The 21,054-nt window shown below is 47.9% G+C and overlaps 1 protein-coding gene across 1 annotated transcript in view; it reads right to left on the reverse strand.

Moving 5' to 3' along the window:
- MYO15A (myosin XVA) overlaps positions 1 to 21,054 on the reverse strand; it is a 174,778-nt gene that overhangs the window by 35,339 nt on the left and 118,385 nt on the right. Inside the window, 7 exon segments of the mRNA XM_088448112.1 lie at positions 2,085 to 2,160; positions 4,258 to 4,317; positions 6,232 to 6,353; positions 15,100 to 15,208; positions 15,833 to 15,965; positions 16,496 to 16,642; positions 17,180 to 17,327. Of these exon segments, the coding sequence (XP_088304238.1) occupies positions 2,085 to 2,160; positions 4,258 to 4,317; positions 6,232 to 6,353; positions 15,100 to 15,208; positions 15,833 to 15,965; positions 16,496 to 16,642; positions 17,180 to 17,327 (795 nt within the window).

Raw genomic sequence — 21,054 nt, forward strand, 5'->3', positions numbered from 1 at the left:
TGTACTAGATAAATGATAGTTGTCTGCTGATTGGTTGCTATTGGAAAATCCTCCACTTTTCTTCTTTAGAAGATTTGATAAACTTCTCCCATATCCTATTTATTGAAGGCGGCAGTTGGGATTTACATATGGCACAGCGGACCTCTTGTGGCACCATATGAATATAGGATGATAATTAATAATAATAATAATAATAATAATAAGTGTTTTTAACTCAGCAATTATCATAATTTGTGGCACAAGAAGTATTCCAAAGACATGCTAACGGAAACACATTTTTAGCATATAGTCAGTGATGGGCGACACATGATACACATTGCATGGGCCCTCTAATCTCTGGCCCTCTAACCTCTAGCCCTCTAACCTCTGGCCCTCTAATGGTGCCTACACACATACCGATTTGCTCCCAATCAGCCGATGTACACGATTTTCCCTGAACTCTCCCCAGGCAGTCATGGTCACGATTTGGAGTTAAAAATGTCCAATCTGACTTAAGATCTATCTTGCAGCCAGTGCATTGTATCCCAGATTGGCTAATCTGCCCTACAGCACGGCAGATCTGAAGATGCAAGGTACGTCGAAGCAGGGACGCACATCGGCATCATGATCAAGAGTAGAAACACACGATTTGGCCATTTTTTACATGATCTGTCGTCACGATTCGTCGAAATCGGCCAAATTGGATGAAAAGTCGGTATGTGCGTGGGCACCTTGACCTCTAGCCCTCTAACCTCTAGCCCTCTAACCTTCAAAATGGCTGCGCTTTACCCTTAATCTCAGTAAGATGTTAAAAACAATAAATGTAATCAATGTAAAGGCCCTCATACATCAGAGATTGATTGCAGCAATCGTGCAATTTGCAATCGATTGTGTGTAAAAGTCTTTTCCTTTTTCAATAGATTGTGGCAATTCTGCAATCGATTGAAAAAGGGAAAGATTTTTATACACAATCGATTGCGAATTGCACGATTGCTGCAATCAATCTCTGATGTATGGGGGCCTTTAGAGACACCTATTTGTAATATATCAGCAGGCATTTTATACACGTGTTTCAAGCTAAAGGCCCCCATACATCAGCAATTGATTGCAGCAATCGTGCAATTTGCAATCGATTGTGTATAAAAATCTTTCCCTTTTTCAATCGATTGCAGATTGCAGAAATGCCACAAACAATTGAAAAAGGGAAAGATTTTTATACACAATCGATTGCAAATTGCACGATTGCTGATGTATGGGAGCCTTAAGACAAACAGATCTGACTATAAAGAAGGAAGGAGCTGGGCACCACTGGTGAAGACTGGGTGGGCTGCATGTAGAACTGACCTGCTACCCATCACTGATAAAAAGACTGCACTCAATTTGTTTTAACTCCACTTGATCATTCGGATCAGTACTTTGATATGTGCTACTCCTTGCTCTGAGTTATTTCAAAAGAAATATATGTGTATATTTACTAAGCCTTCCATGGAGATAAAGTGAACGGAGATAAAGTACCAGCCAACCAGCTCCTAACTCATTTTTCAAACACAGCCTGTGACATGGCAGTTAGGAGCTGATTGGCTGGTACTTTATCTCCACCCAAGCCTTAGTAAATAGACTCATACTTTTATGAATAAGGAAGAAAGAGAAGGAGAGATAGCTCTGCAATGTATGTAGACGGAGATAAGACTATAGGCAACCGTTTTCTAGTCAGCTGCTGGTCCACTACAACTCTCAGAATGCCTTGCAAAAACATAAATCTCTGATATTTCCATGAAACATTGCCAGCTCTGGAAGGGAAGAAGCTGTAACCTAAAACATATTATTTATATGAAGATGGTATAATCACTGGGGGGAGCTTTTGACAAATCTAATTGCAGGAGCAATGTTAGGCTATAAGCCCCCAATTTAGCTGTTCTGCTGCGATGTACAGGGGTGTATTTATAATGTCACTGTTTGCTCATGGGCAGTGAATATGCCATTGAATAACTGTGCTCCTGTCATATACCCCCTACTTTATTTCCTGGGATAAATATGTGGTTGGAAAAGAACAAGGAAAAAAAATAGTAAAGAAAATGGACATAAAAGGTGCAGGCCCAGCTCACCGAGTAAGGATCTCATCCTCTGTCTCTCCTCCTTGGTGATCCTGATACAGCTCTCAGACAGAGTGTCACTGATGACCTGAGGTAGAAGATGGTGGACAGTGTTTAGTGATGGAGGGGGGAGGCTTGTCACAGCAGGGTCGTATCTATAATGGGTGCAGGGTGTGCGGGGAACACGGGCCCCTGGGTCCAGGGGGGCCCTGAACCGCACACCATGCACCCATAATATTACATACCTCTCCGAAGTCCCACGTCGGCGCGGGCGTGCGGTGCTGTAAAATGACTGGAAAATGGCCGTGGCAGCCATTTTCCCGTCATTTGCGTATGCGCAGTACAGGGAAAATGGCTGCCGTGGCAATTTTCCCGGTGACCTGTGCATACACTATAGACTCTGAGCACACTCTAGTGCCCAGAGTCTATAACTCCGACGCTGGCCGCGCACAGCTCAGTCCGCTTCTCTCTAGAAACGCCCCTGTATCACAGAGATGTATATGATGAGAATCTGAGGCCTGGTATTGTTGCTTTATAGTATTTTGTGGACTTATAATGAACCTGTGAACGTCGCAGACTGTGTATCTGTTAATAAAGAGGTCTCATGCATTACAGTTTTGCCAGAACTTTTGCAAAACTTCACTATACCTATTTCACTTTTACTGGTAGTCGTATAGCAACAAATACACATTACATAGCTAGCGTCTCTTGCTAGGCTGTTTTAGCAGGGCGCCGCGCCCTTCCCTATTTCTAAAGGGCAAAAAGCATCTTGCCCCCGGCACGGCGCTCCGCTAAAACAACCTGCAGGTGCCAGCCCCACTCGCGAGTCTCAGTGTCCCGCGGGTGGGGAAAAGTGCAATGTAATGGTCACCGCCAGTGAATGGATGCCGGGCGCAAGCATCCATCTTGCCTCTGTTCTACAGTCGTCAACCATCAATAAAGTTATTGACAGTCAGTAAAATAAAGGTCACATTTCCATCAGTCAGAAATCAGACATACTCCCGGCTACTACATGAATAAATACACACAGCAGTATCACACCAAGGATTTTGTGATTGTGTCATTATAATCCCTGAGTCTCCCAGCTTCCAGTTTTAGTTCTGAGCAAATTCTGATACTACGTAACAACGTTCCAGAGGTTTGCGAAAAACCTGGCACAAAAACAAAATCTATTCAAAAAGGTGGCAATCCCACTCCATTCACCTGGGTGGTCTGAGGCTGTTTGCAGAACCAGGAAGGCAACACGCAATTCGCACGAAATGCCGAAGTCCATGTAGCTGAGTGATTTTTTTCGCAACTGCGCTTAGAGAAAAAAAATTCTGAACACACCTACGGCGCATGCCTTACGCAGAGTGTACGCACAAAGGCGCTATTGCGATCGAGGTGCACGGTATCAGAAATGATGTGGAAAAGTGATGGCCGTGAGCAGGAGGTGGCTAGAGATGCACGCACATATGGTCCGTTCAGTGGGTGTGTAATGGGAGAGCCGTGAGATTGTCATTGCAAACAGCTGCATTCCCAACCACACAGCCGCAAACATAGGAGATCGTGGTCAGATGGTGACACTGCACCTGCCATAGGACTTGTGCAAGTTTCAATGGACCAATGATGCTAGCATCTAAGGAGGCACCAATCGGTATTACTGCATGTATGGACGCTGAAAATGGGCGTCTCAGCCCTTGCACATTTGGCCAAACGTATGTAAACAAGGGAAGGAGTATTTAGAGGCATTTGCATAAGGTCGCAGGCTGGCGACCGCCAAAAGACGCTGCTGCGTGCACTTCTGCGTGTGACTCAGAATCAGGCCTATGAAGCGATGAAGATGAGAGGTGAAGGAAAGTTGGAAGCAGGGCCAGACTGCCCATCTGGCACTTCTGGCAAATGCCAGAAGGGCTGATGGCCAGATGGGCCAGTCTGGTGTCAAACCCTGGCTGAGCAACTCCGCCTCTGCTCGGCCGGGGATACTGAAAGACGGGGGGCGTGCCACGGGACCAGGCCCCCATGACTCATGTCATGCCCCCGTGAGGCGAGGCAACTCCCCTTTTGCGGGCGCACGCACAGGGGGACTGCCAGGGCTGCTCAGCAGCCCCAGTGTGTCCTTGGTTGTAACGGTGAATGTTTGCAGTGTCTCACTGTGGACAATCTGTCATTTGGTCAAAGAGAAATCTGAACATTTGGTCCTCACCTGCTTGAAGATGAGGTCCAGGATGAGAGGGTTGTTGAAGCTGTCTCTAGGGTAGAAAACCTGCCGAGGGATACAATGCGTTATAACTATAAGACATCTTCCCGAAACATTGTTCCATTAACCAATCAAAACATTCAACATCTGCACTTTGACAAAGTATTTATAGAAAGAGAACACATATACTCATCCACGGCTACAACTTTCAAACAGCTTAGATTTTCTTTCAGCTACCAAAACTGTTTTACCGGTATTTCCAACACTTTAATGCATTATACAGCTGGGCACTGGGGCATAAGGTTAATGTAATGAATATAATCATTGTCATTTTGGCTCAAACAATAAGTATTATAAAGAGGTTCCATATACGTCCTCCACGTCTAATAATGGTGATATTCCCAATGGAAATGCGTTCCTTACTCCTACAACTCCTGATATTGGCACAAATGTATAATACCTAAAGGATAAGTACATAAATAATAGTTGAAGCATAATATTCAGTAACGTTATAGTGCTGAATGAGGAACATTACACCCACCAGCCCTTCCCAGTCTTATGAATTGTGAGATGGTCTGTGAACAGTGCTGTTGAGAGAAGTATAACTGGAGAACCAGAGGACAGATGTCGGCCTCATAAACTACCTTACATGGCCACCTCAACAGGTGATTACATAGATTCCCACCCCAATCAAAGCATTCATTTCATTATAGTATATGTGCACTGCTAGTAAATATAGAATGCATGCTGGTCTTAAGCCCTGTGCACACTGGACGATATCTTTGAAAGAATATGAACCATAACGACATCTTTGATCGATATATTGTTTAATTCGTCCAGTGTGTATGCACTATGAACGATGCGCTCTCCCATGCATCGTTAACGATATCCCCAGTCGTCTGTACATGCAGCTCAATCTGGGGATATCGTTAGTGATGCCATGCTGCCGAATGTAGAATGGCCCTGCTCCCCCACTCGCCGTAGTTGTCGGCATCGGCAAGTGTGTATGCACTTACGATGCTGGCACCCCCCACGGGCCCAACGCGTCCGTCATCGCTTAGTACACACATCACCCCCAGTGTGTACTAGGCTTTACTCCTGCTACACTGCACCATATATTGTGCTGGTCCTACTAACTACACTGCACCATATATTGTGCTGGTCCTACTAACTACACTGCACCATATATCGTGCTGGCTCTGCTACACTGCACCATATATCGTGCTGGTCCTACTAACTAAACTGCACCATATATTGTGCAAGCTCTGCTACACTACACCATATATTGTGCTGGTCCTACTAACTACACTGCACCATATATTGTGCTGGTCCTACTAACTACACTGCACCACATATTGTGCTGGTCCTACTAACTACACTGCACCATATATTGTGCTGGTCCTACTAACTACACTGCACCATATATTGTGCTGGTCCTACTACCTACACTGCACCATATATTGTGCTGGTCCTACTAACTACACTGCACCACATATTGTGCTGGTCCTACTAACTACACTGCACCATATATTGTGCTGGTCCTACTAACTACACTGCACCACATATTGTGCTGGCTCTGCTACACTGCACCATATATTGTGCTGTTCCTGCTACACTGCACAATATATTGTGCTGGCTCTGCTACACTGCACCTTATATTGTGCTGGTCCTGCTACACTGCACCATATATTGTGCTGGCTCTGCTACACTGCACCATATATTGTGCTGGTACTGCTACACTGCACCATATATTGTGCTGGCTCTGCTACACTGCACCATATATTGTGCTGGCTCTGCTACACTGCACCATATATTGTGCTGGTCCTGCTACACTGCACCAGATATTGTGCTGGTCCTGCTACACTGCACTATATACTGTAATCCGCCTGGTGTAATGGTTAGCCATCAAAGCCATTGTGCTGATCTTGCGATGTAAAACCGTGAGTGCAGTATACAGTACTGTTTAGCAGACCACTTCACCTCCTTCCTGATGTAGATCTTCCAGGGCACATTGCTGTAGGTGTAGTACTCCTCGCTGTATTGGCGATGTAGCTGGGTCTGAATATTCTCCTGTTCTTCAGACAGCTCCCGTGAGACAGAGACTGGAGGCCACAAAAACATTACAACAATGACAGAGCACTTGCTGAGATTTAGCCGGGGAAAAACTCCTCAAAACAATATTCTCTCCTTCCCATCTTGGATCTATGTAATTACAGACTTATTCAGAGAGAGTCTTAAATGCAGTTAGAGACTATGGGCCTGATTCAGACCCACTCGCGAGCGGCTGTCCGCTCGCAAGTGGGTCGATGTTCTGGACTGAGCATGCGCACGACGGAGGGAGCTCCGTCGTGCGCATGCGCCAGACGCGACGAGCGAAGGAAAGTCCTTCGCTCGTTGTGTCTGATCAAAGGGGGTGTGCTGTCGATGTTGATTGACAGCACGCCCCCTTTGGTAGGCGTGCCTCCCTGACGGGGCGTTCCCACGGGAACGCCTCCCGTCAGAAGCCGGCCCACTGACATCACTAGTGATGTCAGTGGGAGTGATTTTGGCTCTGATAGAGCCAAAATCACTCCGGAGCTTGCGGTTGAAAACCTCAACCGCAGGCTCCGGCTCGCAGTTTCGATGGTCGCGATGGTCACGACCATCGCGGCCATCAAAATGCACGCTCGTATAGCCTGTGGGTGGTGACCCACAGCTATACGAGCGTCCAGGAGGACGCTCCATTTTCATGGAGGCCGGCCCTCATTCAGAGCGTGCGCTCTGCTCAGAGCGTACGGCTCTGAATGAGGGCCTATGTTCAGTCTGAAAACAAGAGATATGGTAAGAACTTCCCTTTGTTATCTCTGTTTCTACAAAGTCCATAGGGTCCACAGGGTGACCTTGGGGGTATAGCTGGATCCTGGATCCTCGGGCACCACGGAGTTAAAGCTTTTAGCTGCTCCCAGGATGCACTTGGGTCCAACCTCCCCTATACCCCGCCCCCGAGCCACAGGCACCTCAGTTGGTAAGCAGCCCAGGCCGGAGGAGGAGACGAAACAGAGAGAAGGAAGACTGGAACACACAAGAACCATATTCACAGAGATGGGAGACGGAAAACCGGCGACCAGTCACAGAGCCCATATGAAGCCAGGTGCGTCAGGGCGGGTGCCCTGTGGACCCTATGGATTTCGTAGAAACAGAGATAACAAAGGTAAGTTCTTACCATATCTCTTGTTTTCTACTTCAGGGTCCATAGGGGTCCACAGGGTGACCTTGGGGATGTCCCAAAGCAGTCCTACTAAGGGCGGGGACGCTCCTGTGCTGATAGGAGAACCCGGCGCCCAAAGGATGCATCCTGAGAGGCAAAGGTGTCAAACGCATAGAACCTCAAAAAGGTCTGAATGGAAGACAGAGCTGAACAGCAGAGGCGCCACGGCTAGCAGCCCAAGAAGGGCCCACAGACCGAGTGGAATGAGCCTTAACAGAGGCTGGAACAGGTAAACCCTCCTGCATATAAGCCTCAATAATAACAGAACGAAGCCAACGGGCTAGAGTCTGTTTGTTGGCAGGCCAACCCCTCTTGTGAAAACCAAAGAGGATAAACAAAGAATCCGACTTCCTCACAGAACTAGTCCGGTCCACATAAACCTGGAGTGCACGGACAACGTCTAATGAAGTCTCCCCAGCCGAAAGATCAGGCGACTGAAAGGCTGGTACAACAATTTCCTGATTAATGTGGAACCTGGAAACCACCTTAGGCAGGAAATCAGGACGAGTGCGAAGCACCGCTCTGTCCTGATGAAAAATCAGAAAAGGGGGACGACAAGAAAGCGCCCCCAAATCTGAAACCCTCCTGGCAGAAGCAATTGCCAAGAGGAAAACAGTTTTAAAAGTTAGCCACTTGAGCTCCACTGACTCCAAGGGCTCAAAAGGCGGACCCTGTAAGGCCCGAAGAACCACCGCCAAATCCCACGGGGCCACAGGTGGCACAAAGGGAGGCTGGATTCTCAAAACTCCCTGGAAAATGGTGTGTACGTCCGGCATAGCAGCGATCCTGCGCTGTAACCACACCGACAGAGCAGACACGTGCACCTTCAGCGAAGAAAGACGTAATCCTAAGTCCAAACCCGACTGAAGGAAAGCCAGAATACGCGAAACCCGGAACACCTGGGGATCATAGTTTCTGGCCTCGCACCACTGAAAGTAAGTGTGCCACACTCTGTGATAGATCCTCGCGGAAGCAGGCTTGCGCGCCCTCAGCATGGTGGTAATAACGGAGCTAGAAAAACCCAGAGACCTCAGGACGGCTGTCTCAAGAGCCACGCCGTCAAAGATAGTCGACCCAGATCCGGGTGAAGACAGGGCCCCTGAGACAACAGGTCCCGCCGTTGAGGTAGGAGGTACGGAGCGTCGATGGACAGGCTCCGCAGATCGGAGTACCACGGCCTTCTGGGCCACGCTGGGGCCACCAGGATCAGTGTGCCTCCGTCTTGTTTGAACTTGCGCAGGACCCGAGGCAGCAGAGATATCGGAGGGAACAAGTAAGCCAGTTGAAACAGCCATTTCACCGACAGCACGTCTATCAGACTTGCGCCTGCGTCCCTTGTCCTTGACCCGTACACAGGCAGATTGTGATTGTGACGGGACGCCATCAGGTCCAGCTCTGGCAGCCCCCACTTGTCCACGAGTAGATGGAATACCTCTGGATGAAGCGACCATTCCCCGGGATGCACGTCGTAACGGCTGAGGAAGTCTGCCTCCCAATTGAGGACTCCTGGGATGAAAACTGCCGAGAGAGCTGGAAGATAGCGCTCCGCCCAAGCCAGAACGCGGGACACCTCCGACATCGCAGCTCGACTGCGAGTCCCTCCCTGGTGATTGATGTACGCCACCGTGGTGGCGTTTTCTGACTGCACTTGAACGGCCCTTCCGTGAAGAGCGGTGCCGGACGACTGCAGGGCTCTGTATACTGCCCGCAGTTCCAGGATGTTGATGGGAAGAATCGCTTCCTCCGTCGACCAACGACCCTGAAGTGACAAGGAGCCTGTCACCGCCCCCCAACCCCGGAGACTGGCATCTGTCGTGAGCAGAACCCATTCCGGGATCCAAAAGGGGCGCCCCTCTAGGAGATGAGCCGTCTGCAGCCACCAGGCTAGGGACAGACGCACCTCCGAGGACAACACCAGCATCTGAGAGCGGATCCTGTGTGGCAATCCGTTCCATTCCGAAAGAATCAGCCCCTGCAGGGGCCTGGAATGGAACTGGGCAAACTCCACCATGTTGAATGCCGACACCATGGACCCCAAAACTCTCATCGCTGAGTGCACCAACACTCTGCCACTGCTCAGACAACTGTGAATCCGCAGCTGTAAGGAGGAGACCTTCTCTGGAGTCAGAAAAATCAGTTGCTGACGAGAGTCCAGCAGAGCCCCCAAATGAACCATCCGCTGTGATGGGATGAGGGAGGACTTCTTCCAGTTGATCAACCAGCCGTGCGCCTGTAGACAAGCGACCGTCAGGTGGAGATGCTGGATCAGTACCTCCGGGGAGCTTGCCAGCAAGAGGAGGTCGTCTAGATACGGTAGCAACCGTATTCCCTGGCTCCAAAGGTGAGCCGCCATGACCGCCATCACCTTGGTAAATACCCTTGGTGCCGTGGAGAGACCAAAGGGTAGAGCCCTGAATTGGTAGTGGTTGTGGAGAATAGCAAACCGCAGAAACCGTTGGTGCGATGTTGCTATAGGCACATGGAGGTAGGCGTTCTGGATAGCCAGGGAGACCATATAGTCCCCCGGTTCCATTGCCAGAATGATGGAATGCAAAGTTTCCATCCTGAATTTGGGAACCCTGAGAAACCTGTTCAGGGACTTCAAATTGAGGATGGGGCGATGAGAGCCATTGGGTTTCTGCACCAGAAACAGCGTAGAGTAATACCCCATCCCACGTTGAGACTGTGGTACGGGTATAATGACCCCCACCGTCAGCAAGGCTTCTATGGCTTCCTGAACCTGCAAGGCCTTGGTTTTGTCCTGAGAAGGACTTGTGCAAAAAAACTGGCAAGGCGGCCTGTGCCGAAAAGACAGGGCGTACCCCTGGGAGACCACTTCTCGCACCCAGGCATCCGTGGTGGTATTGTGCCAGCACTGGGCGAATTGAAGAAGTCGGCCTCCCACTCTGGGGTCCCCCAGAGGGAGGCCCGTCCCATCACGCAGAAGGCTTATCTTCTTGCTTGGAAGAAGGGCGCCTAGCACTCCAGGCTTGCTTTTTTGGCTTTGAGGCGGTCTTGGGTGCGGACTGCCTCGGGAAGGACTGACCCTTTGCCTTGCCCTGAACCCGAAAGGAACGAAAGGCCGAGCTCCGGACCTTAGCAGGTGTAGTAGCTGAAGGGAGGAAGGCTGACTTGGATTTTGCCAGGGTATCTACTATTTTGTCCAGGTCCGGACCAAATAGTAATTCTCCATTAAAAGGTAAGGCCTCCAAGCCTTTCTTTAAATCCGCGTCTGCTCTCCAAGACCGCAACCACAAGGATCTACGAGCAGACACTGCTGCCGCCGAAACCCTAGAGGTCAACAGGCTAGCATCCAACGATGCTTCTCCAATGTAGGAGGTGGCATCTCTCATCTGTCCTAACAACGCCCTCTGGACGTCCAGAGCTTCATCCGTAAACGTGTCCTCCAAGGCGTTGGCCCACCCCTCAATGGCCTTGGCCACCCAGGAGATGGCCATGGACGGCCGGGCTACAGCCCCTGAGAGAGAATAAATAGACTTTAGACAAGTCTCCACCTTCCTGTCCGTAGGATCCTTCAGCGAGGATATAGACGGCAATGGCAAAGTAGCACTCCTGGTGAGGCGTGTTACATGGGAATCGACTGCAGGCGGAGTTTCCCATTTCTTACAATGCGCTTCCGGGAATGGATAATTGGACGCCAAGCGTTTCTGTGGCAGGAAACGCTTACTGGGTGTCTGCCAGGCCACCGCCATGTGATCAGTCAACTGATCAGACAAGGGGAACGCTGCAGAAGTAACCTTAGCTTTTTTAAAACTAGGATACCTCGACTTGGGAGCGGGTGCCTCATCCTCAATCAGAAGAATGGCCCGCACCGCCTTAACCAGAGCCCGCACATTGATGGAAGACTTAGTGTCTACCTCCTGGACTGAGGCATCTGAGGTTGAGTCATCCTGCACCTCACCATCATCCGAGGACCCCTCAGAATCCGAAAGATGCGCAGCCTGCGCCATGACTGAGCGTTTAGATGCCCTGGAGGGCACGTCACTGCGCAACATCGACTGAAAAGCCGAAGATGCTGCCGCCAAATCTTGGACAGTGTGGGAAAGCGCATCCACCCAGGGTGGAGGAGCTGCCACAGGAGCCTGAAACGGCACCACAGCCTGCTGTGCCACAGGGGTGGACTGAATATACATTGGCAACCCCGCATAGGGACCAACAGGCTGAGACCCCGGGGGAGTCTGCAATAATTGTGGGACACCCGGGGAATGGGGGATGGCAGGCTGGGGCAAAGCCCTAGTAGGGGCGGCAGTCGGGACCGACAGACGGTCCGCGATGGACACCAGCACCTGGGAAAACTTCGCCCATGGTGGCTCCTGCGACATGGGAGGTTTAGACCTACCAGGGAGCGCCTGGCACCGTCCGCACAGGCCGTCCTGTGACAAATCCTCCCTATCCACTCCTGCAGAACAGCGCCTGCAGGAGAACAATACCGGAGCCCCGGAGTGCTCAATCTCCTCCTCAGACATGACTTAGGAAGAAAACGTGCGCACTCACCAGTGTGCTGAACAACAGCCCACAATATGGTACTGTGTAGCACACAACTGTATGTGACGGACCTCACAAATACGTGATTTATATAGGTGAGGTCTGTAGAAACACCCTTCCCCCGCACACCTGTAGGGCTTGTAGGAGAAGGAAAGGGATAGGTATAGGCTGACAGTAAGTAGAAAAAAGACACAGACAGGCAGCACTAGCAAAAGTCACATACCATGCAGGAAGATATACTCACTGCACCTTTCCACTACAATCAACCTGCCCAGATTCAGTGTCTGGGAGGGCTATAGTGCTGTGTACACTGTCCTTGTCAGGGGAGAGGTACACAGGGGGACCGGTCCGCGTGCTCCCTGAAGATCTGCGCTGCCACTTGAAGAAAAAGGCCGCTGGAGACCTCAGAGGAGGAGTGGCCCGAGTATCTGCAGCTCAGCGACGCCAGACTACGTGCTGAAAGGCGCGCTGAGCTGAGGGGAGGAGCCGCTAGACAGGGAAGGCTTCCTCCCCTGGCTAGCATATTTAACCCCCGGGTTGCCGGCATCCCGCTTGCTGCTTAATTTACCCTGGTGGTCTAGTGGTCTGGCGGGGTATGCCTCCGCTGGAGGGGGGGCCCGCCGCCACCGCTAGTGCCCGCGGTCTGTCCCGTAGACCGGGGGCATGGGACTGCATGTAAAAGGAACCCGCGCACCGCCGCTAATCAGCGGTGCGCGGCTTACCTTGATCTCCCCGGCGTCTTCCGGCAGCAGTCCCGGGGGAAACCAGAGTCCAGCTAGTACAGACTCTGGCTTCCCCTGCCGCAATCCCCAGTTCAGTGCTGGCGTCGCGGCGCCAGCAGGGAGAAGGAGCGGCAGCGTGGGCGTCTGTACAGACAGCCCATCGCTGCTGCTCTAGAGAAAAAACTTATAGTAAAAATTAAACTAAGTTAAAATAAAAAGCTTTAGGGGGCTGCTCCTGCAGCCCCCCCCCCCCCCCCGCAGGGTGACCCGACTCCGGCCTGGCACCATCTTAAACTGAGGTGCCTGTGGCTCGGGGGCGGGGTATAGGGGAGGTTGGACCCAAGTGCATCCTGGGAGCAGCTAAAAGCTTTAACTCCGTGGTGCCCGAGGATCCAGGATCCAGCTATACCCCCAAGGTCACCCTGTGGACCCTGAAGTAGAAATTGCAATTTTGTTAGACATTATTAGATTTACCAATGGGGTAGATACCACTTATTTATAATTGCCATAAATAACATGTACATGTTACATTAATTCCCTTTATTTTGCTGCCTGGATTAACCACATTATTGTCGCACCTCTGAATGTATCAAATTACAATAAAATAAATGAGGTTTTATAGTCATATTTGCATCAGAGATTCTTTGTTTAGTCATCATAAAGGAGCTCTCCAGTCCTCTGGGTGTCCTCCAAAATGTACATAGGAGCAGGATACTGGGAAGTTGCACTGGTCGAATCTTTTATACATTTATATATTTATTCACATTTCCAAAAGTTGGATCTGGAACGCCAGTCTCTGGGTTCCACAGAGGTACAGGAGATGGGAGCTAAAAGAGCTTATCCCAGATTTTTACAAACTTGTATAAAAATACTGGAAAGACTTTAATTTACTTTAAAACACTTGCTGGCTATCAACTATTAATATTAAAAAGAGTAAAAAAAATCAGCCATTTGACACCTTTTAAGAGCCTCCAGTACTTTCCTTATGGCTAGTAACAGCCTTCTATATGGTCCCGCTATCTCAGTTGCCACTTTTTTGGGGTGCAGGGCAGTTTCCCAACTTTTTCATGCACTTCTCCCAGGTTGCATTTTGTAGAAAAGTCGCGCAACCTTGCCCTATTTAAATCTTGCATTTCTCGGGTGCACGCATTCACGCGATGTATGTGCGTTTCATGAAAGAAACTCTCTTTTAGAGATAAAACTGATCCATTTATACACATATTAAATCCATACAGTTCAGCAGATATTGTAAATAAGATGTAGCAACAGGTATAGGGTGGGATGTACTGTGCATAGCATCATTTTGGATGCGGTACATCCCGCCTCTTATTGGGTACATACCGGCATTAGTAACGCTGGTATGTAATTAGAATTGAAATTAAAATCGCAAAGGACTGCTCTCCCGAAAAGAGCGGTCCTTTGCGGTGATTTGACTTTCAGGTTCACGACGCAGAAGTACTTCTGCGCATGCGTCGTATGAAGTGGGCTCCGCAGGGGATGCTGGGAAGGATTGAATTGGATCCTTCTCAGTGCACAATGCAAAAAGAAGTCAATAGGTTTCTAGAGGGCAATGGCGTTGCCCACCGGGTCCAAGCTCCGGAAAGTAATGCATTGGTACAGATGGAAAATGCGGCCAAAACTGAGGAAGTTGCAGTTTTCAGATTTTTGTCCGCATTTTACCTCAGAGGTTCCCACACACGGTCCTCAAGGCTCCCCAACAGTTCAGGTTTTAGAGATATCCATGGCTGAGCACAAGTGGTTAAATCAAATTGACTGAGGTACTTATTAAGTCATCTTTGCTCAACCATGGATATCACTAAAACCTGAACTGTTGGGGAGCTTTGAGGACGGTGTGTGGGAACCCCTGGTATATGTGCATCAATATGCAAAAGACAATTCATCCTCTATATACAGATTATGTGGCTCTTCAAACATATTGTTTATTATTAAGGATTTATACCAGGTTCATCAAACAAACCAAGTAAACCTGGCAGATAGACGCTATTTTGTCTAATAATTCTAAAAAGACCATGCAGCCTTAAATACATCAATTTGTCCATCTAAAGAAGAAGAAGGGAATTCCCAAACTAAGGCCCAAAAAAATTGCCTCTAGTGTTGCGATATAATTTTTCAGAAATTGTCTGGCTTATTTTTTTGCATTCGCCCCTTGTAAGCACATTTGGAAGTTTACAATTAGGCATTTAATGCGGGTAAACGTTCATGTAAAGCTGCCATTTGGTATGTGACCCGCCTAGGTCTTTTTGATTGTGTTCCAGTAATCTAAGTAAGACCTGTGTTCCGCTCATAGAAGAGTCTTAATTCCAATCACCCGTTACTCAGAATCTGTGAGTGTTATGTGGACACATTGACTACCTGGGGGTGCTGTGGTGGGTCTGACGCAACTGACGGGCGGTGGGTTGGCAGGTTTCTTCGTTTTGATGCTCGGAACGGGTTTTACCAACGCCACAGTGTCTCTAGGAGCCTAGATTGAAAGACAGGCCAGGAATAAAAATTAAAGCACCACTAAAGCCAAAAATATAATATAATATATATGGAAAAATAATAACACATGGATATGAAATAGGCTGATCACTCTGGAGCTGATGCAGGGTCGTTTTGTGTGCACCGGGGCGAATACTGACTCAAATGAGCATAGATAACGATGATGGCTATGAGATGGGGGCGGTCCAGCTGCAGATAGGTGTACACCGCCCCATATGGGCAAAACTATATATTTAGTTCTGTGCACGCAATGTGGGAGCAAATACTCCTGACTTGCTTTCAACTTTGCTTTGGTCCCTCTACTTCTTATACCTGTGATGTCCCCCCAGAAGATCCTGAAGCAGAGGTCCAAGGCGTAGGTACGGGGGTGGGGAAGGGGCATGATATTGTGATCCGTGTCATCATGACCACGCTAGGCAATGCCTGGAGTTGCAGTATTGTGCAGCAGGGGCGTGAATGCGATGATGCGTTGCAAACTGAATGACATCAAGGCCCCATTCCACACTCTTTACTGGGCAAGTGGGCGGCATACCAGAGAGAGTGGCCTACACAGCTACAACCAACGGGGGAGTGTAGGCCGGTAAGGGGCGTGGTCAGCTGTCACCTTAGGAACGTAAGACATGTTGGAGACCGGTGTTGGTCCTGCAAGTGGCCGATTAGCCATCTGTCCCTTCAGGATTTTCAGAGCTTCTTCATGGGGGTCCAATTTGCGGCCAAAAATCTTAGCAGGCTCCCTCCTGTGAACCATATAAAACAACACAGAGACTTTGCCAGGTGTACAAAAGTAGAGTATAAAGAGGAGCACATAGGTAAAATAAAGTGTATCCCCAATAGTGGCACATTCCAAAATATGTATATCTATGTATATGTTATATGGATGCTTTCACATTTGTGACAGTAGTAAGGGCTTGTGTATATCTGCTCACAATGCATTCGCCATAGGTAATCCGCATAGACTGGAAGCAGAATAGAGCCCTAAACTGGCCAAACTCTCATCCTCTTCCATATTTTATTACATATTAAATTTCAATTAGTTTTATTGCCTCTGGTACATGCACTACAGCAAAGGAACATATACACATATAAGTGAGGGATTATAACTTACTCTATTGCGTCAATGAGGTACATATATGGTAACAACAGATCTCAATAGCTGTCTATGTGTCCAAGTCTGAGAGCGTTCATGGGACCAAGCGTTTTGAAATGTGGAAGCTTAACCTCAAGGTGATTCCAATTCATGCGTCATTTATACGCCTTCAACTCTTACCTGATCGAGTGCTGCCGAGTGAACCCGACGGTCGTACGGCTCCGAGTTCGGTCTGCGGAGCTTGCGTCTCGAGTAAAGGCTGCTGATACTCGAGAGGGTCTGAGTTCCGAAGGGGAGGCATCGGAACGCATAGATGGGCTGGTGATGCTGCGGAGAGCCGGGAGTGTTAAATCCGAGTGTACAGGCAGGGGCCGGAGCTACTGGGCAAACTAGGCTGCAACCTAGAGCGCCAGCACTGAATGAGTCACATTATGTCACTCATTGCATGTTTTTATTTTTCTTGCGGTGATGAGTACGCTGGTATTACTGTAACTGCAAAGAGGCAGGGAGGTGAAAGAGGTAGAGTGACGTACTATTCGAGATTGTCAGCTCTTACGCCAAGTGAAACTGCTGCCTATGCAACTAAGTAACTGTGCTAAGAGTAATGTCGGTAGATGTGAATATAGATCTACCACATTTTTTAACTGTACAACACCTGGCTGCTGCATCTGCACTACATGTCCGTCGCTGCTATTATACCTGCATGTGCATAGACCCCTGTTTGCTGTTCACCTCCAGGAGCCTGAGCTGAGAGAGGCTGAGATATAGCCAGGTTGACTCAAGATTACTACACGGGTAGGTGTAATGGAGACATACTCCACACAATGGAAAAATAGGGGGACAAATATAGAGTTTCACACTCACCTCACCGGTGCGGCCACAGGTCTGGTCCCACCTGGCTGTTTGTACTGATTAATTATATCCTTAATATTGTGTGTTGGGTCAGTAAAATGCTCTGAATTCAGAGTGCTGTGATGGATGAGATCTTCGGGCCGAGTGTGGTTGGAATGATCTACAACAAAAACATACAACAGCAAAAACTGTACTGAATGCAAAGTGTAAAAACCCCAAACCTATTAAATATATGTTTACATGTATATCTGGGAGTAAATTTACTAAAGGGAGAGTTTTTAGGGGGTTTAATTTACCCCCTAAAAACTCTCCCTTTAGTAAATTTACTCCCAGAAAAACTCTCAACTAAAGTGAGAGTTTTTAGGGGGTAAATTTACTAAAGTGAGAGTTTTTAGAAGTGAGTTTTAAAAGTGATGTTGCCCATAGCAACCAATCAGATTCTACTTAACATTTAACTAGCACCTTCTAGAAGATAATAGCTAGAATCTGATTGGTTGCTATGGGCAACATCACTTTTAAAACTCACTTCTAAACACTCTCACTATAGTAAATTTACAACCTGTCATGTATAGCTGTAGAAATAGTGAATTTGCTTATAAGTTGTGAGTTTTTCTATTACCATTGCTTCAGTGATCTTTAAAGAAACTTGTGTATTATTATAAGGACACACTGTAAGAGATCCGTGACTGGAGTGACTTGTATAACAGCACTCACCCTGTGGCCTCCAGTCTTTATATGGTCATGGAGCTTCTAATAATCGTATCATTTACTGTATTTTGGGGGCGATTCAGAGGTGGGCACAGGAGGGATAGGGGCTGTGCTTCAATGGCAGCGTATCTGAGTAGTTATGCTTATTCCAGGGGCGTATCTATAATGGGTGCAGGGTGTGCGGGGAACACGGGCCCCTGGGTCCAGGGGGGCCCCGCACCGCACACCCTGCACCCATAATATTACTTACCTCTTCAAAATTCCACGTCGGCGCGGGGGTCCGGCGCTGTAAAACGACTGGAAAATGGCCTCAGCTGCCATTTTCCCGTTGTTTGCGCATGCGCAGTACAGGGAAAATGGCCACCGCGGCCATTTAACCCGGTGACCTGTGCAAACATTATAGACTCTGGGCACACTGTAGTGCCCAGAGTCTATAACTCCGGCGTTGGCCGCGCACAGCTCAGTGCGCTGCCGGCCGCCGGGCGGAGAGGAGGGGGCCCGTGTCGGAGACTGCACACGGGCCTCCTCCTCTCTAGAAACGCCCCTGGCTAATTCTGTAGGTGCCGTCTTCTGTAAACAAACGCGTGCTATTGGCTACTCGGATCTGTTGCACGCGCCCGAAGACGCAACATCAGAAACACATTGTGACCAGAGCAACGACCATTGGACATCTGAATAAAGGTTACACAGAATGCCCACCACAACTAACCTGCTGAGGCCAGTGGAATCTGAGTCCAAGGATGCAGCAGTCCTGCGTTTTAAACATCCCCTCCCCGTCACCGAACCCAAATGGCTGCAGACTGCCAATCAACCGATGTTTGCAGCGGCACCGCAACTGACGACGCAGGAGCAGGTCTACACATGCGCAGTGCTGCTCATGCGCATATCAAAAACCATTGGTCGATTGCGACTGATTGGTGCATTCTTAGACGCCGGCAGCACTCGCACCATTGAAACGTGCAGCAGCCCTTTAGCGGGCATATGGTCTCCTATGATAGCGGATGAGTGTCTGTGTACACACCCACTTTCACCGACACGCCCACGAGACCTTCTCCGTGCATGCGCTAAGCCACCTCCCTTTCAATGCCCAGATATGCCCACTACATGTTCACTAGGCTTCTATCTGCATGCACCGGAAAATAGAATTGCGGCTCTATACGGACAGAGGGGGCACTGCTGAATGGGTGCTGCTAACACGCACACTAGCCAGTGAATGCATCTGCCCCATTTTCTGGGAGTGGCCAGCCCAGAGACTGCGTGGACGCACGCAGTCTGCTGGGCTCGCAAGCCGGCCAGCCTGAGTAAGCTGAGGCTTACTCAGCTGGCCGGCCGCACGGCGCAGTACACCATCGCAACCATCGACCACCGATGGTCGCAATGGTGATCCCAGCACTGCGATCTCCGTCGCAGTGCTGAGATCGCAAATGCAGCAGGGGGTGTCATGCACCTGCTGTATTTGCATGATTGCAAGGATCACAATTGCAAAGCTGCCTGCGTGCATATATCATATAATGTATCTATAGCCTGCGTGCATATATCATATACTGTATCTATAGCCTGCGTGCATATATCATATACTGTATCTATAACCTGCGTGCATATATCATATACTGTATCTATAGCCTGCGTGCATATATCATATACTGTATCTATAGCCTGTGTGCATACATCATATACTGTATCTATAACCTGCGTGCATATATCATATACTGTATCTATAGCCTGCGTGCATATATCATATACTGTATCTATAGCCTGCGTGCATATATCATATACTGTATCTATAGCCTGCGTGCATATATCATATACTGTATCTATAGCCTGCGTGCATACATCATATACTGTATCTATAACCTGCGTGCATATATCATATACTGTATCTATAGCCTGCGTGCATATATCATATACTGTATCTATAGCCTGCGTGCATATATCATATACTGTATCTATAGCCTGCGTGCATATATCATATACTGTATCTATAGCCTGCGTGCATATATCATATACTGTATCTATATCATATACTGTATCTATAGCCTGCGTGCATATATCATATACTGTATCTATAGCCTGCGTGCATATATCATATACTGTATCTATAACCTGCGTGCATATATCATATACTGTATCTATAGCCTGCGTGCATATATCATATACTGTATCTATAGCCTGTGTGCATACATCATATACTGTATCTATAACCTGCGTGCATATATCATATACTGTGTATCTATAGCCTGCGTGCATATATCATATACTGTATCTATAGCCTGCGTGCATATATCATATACTGTATCTATATCATATACTGTATCTATAGCCTGCATGCATATATGATACACTGTATCTATAGCCTGTGTGCATATATCATATACTGTATCTATAGCCTGTGTGCATATATCATATACTGTATCTATAGCCTGCGTGCATATATCATATACTGTATCTATATCATATACTGTATCTATAGCCTGCATGCATATATGATACACTGTATCTATAGCCTGTGTGCATATATCATATACTGTATCTATAGCCTGTGTGCATATATCATATACTGTATCTATAGCCTGTGTGCATATATCATATACAGGTTGAGTCTCCCATATCCAAAATGCTTGGGACCAGGGGTATTTTGGATATCGGAATATTCCGTATTTTGGAATAATTGCATACCATAATGAAATATCTTGGGAATGGGACCCCAATATACACACAGAATATATTTATGTGTTATATACACCTTATACACACAGCCTGCAGGTCATTTTATACAATATTTTCAATAATTTTGTGGCTCAAGCAAAGTTTGTGTACATACATGAAATAAATGTATGTTTCATTTACACCCTATACACACAGCCTGAAGGTAATTTTATACCATATTTTTAATAATGTTGTGCCTTAGACAAAGTGTGTGTACATTGAACCATCAAAAATCAAAGGTTTTATTTTCTCAGTCATGCCAAAATTATTCCGTATTTCGGAATATTTGGATATGGGAGACTCAACCTGTACTGTATCTATAGCCTGCGTGCATATATCATATACTGTATCTATAGCCTGCGTGCATATATCATATACTGTATCTATAGCCTGCGTGCATATATCATATACTGTATCTATAACCTGCGTGCATATATCATATACTGTATCTATAGCCTGCGTGCATATATCAT

Source organism: Taudactylus pleione, unplaced genomic scaffold, assembly GCF_031769625.1.
Source record: "Taudactylus pleione unplaced genomic scaffold, aTauple2 ptg000451l, whole genome shotgun sequence".
Taxonomy (NCBI): domain Eukaryota; kingdom Metazoa; phylum Chordata; class Amphibia; order Anura; family Myobatrachidae; genus Taudactylus; species Taudactylus pleione.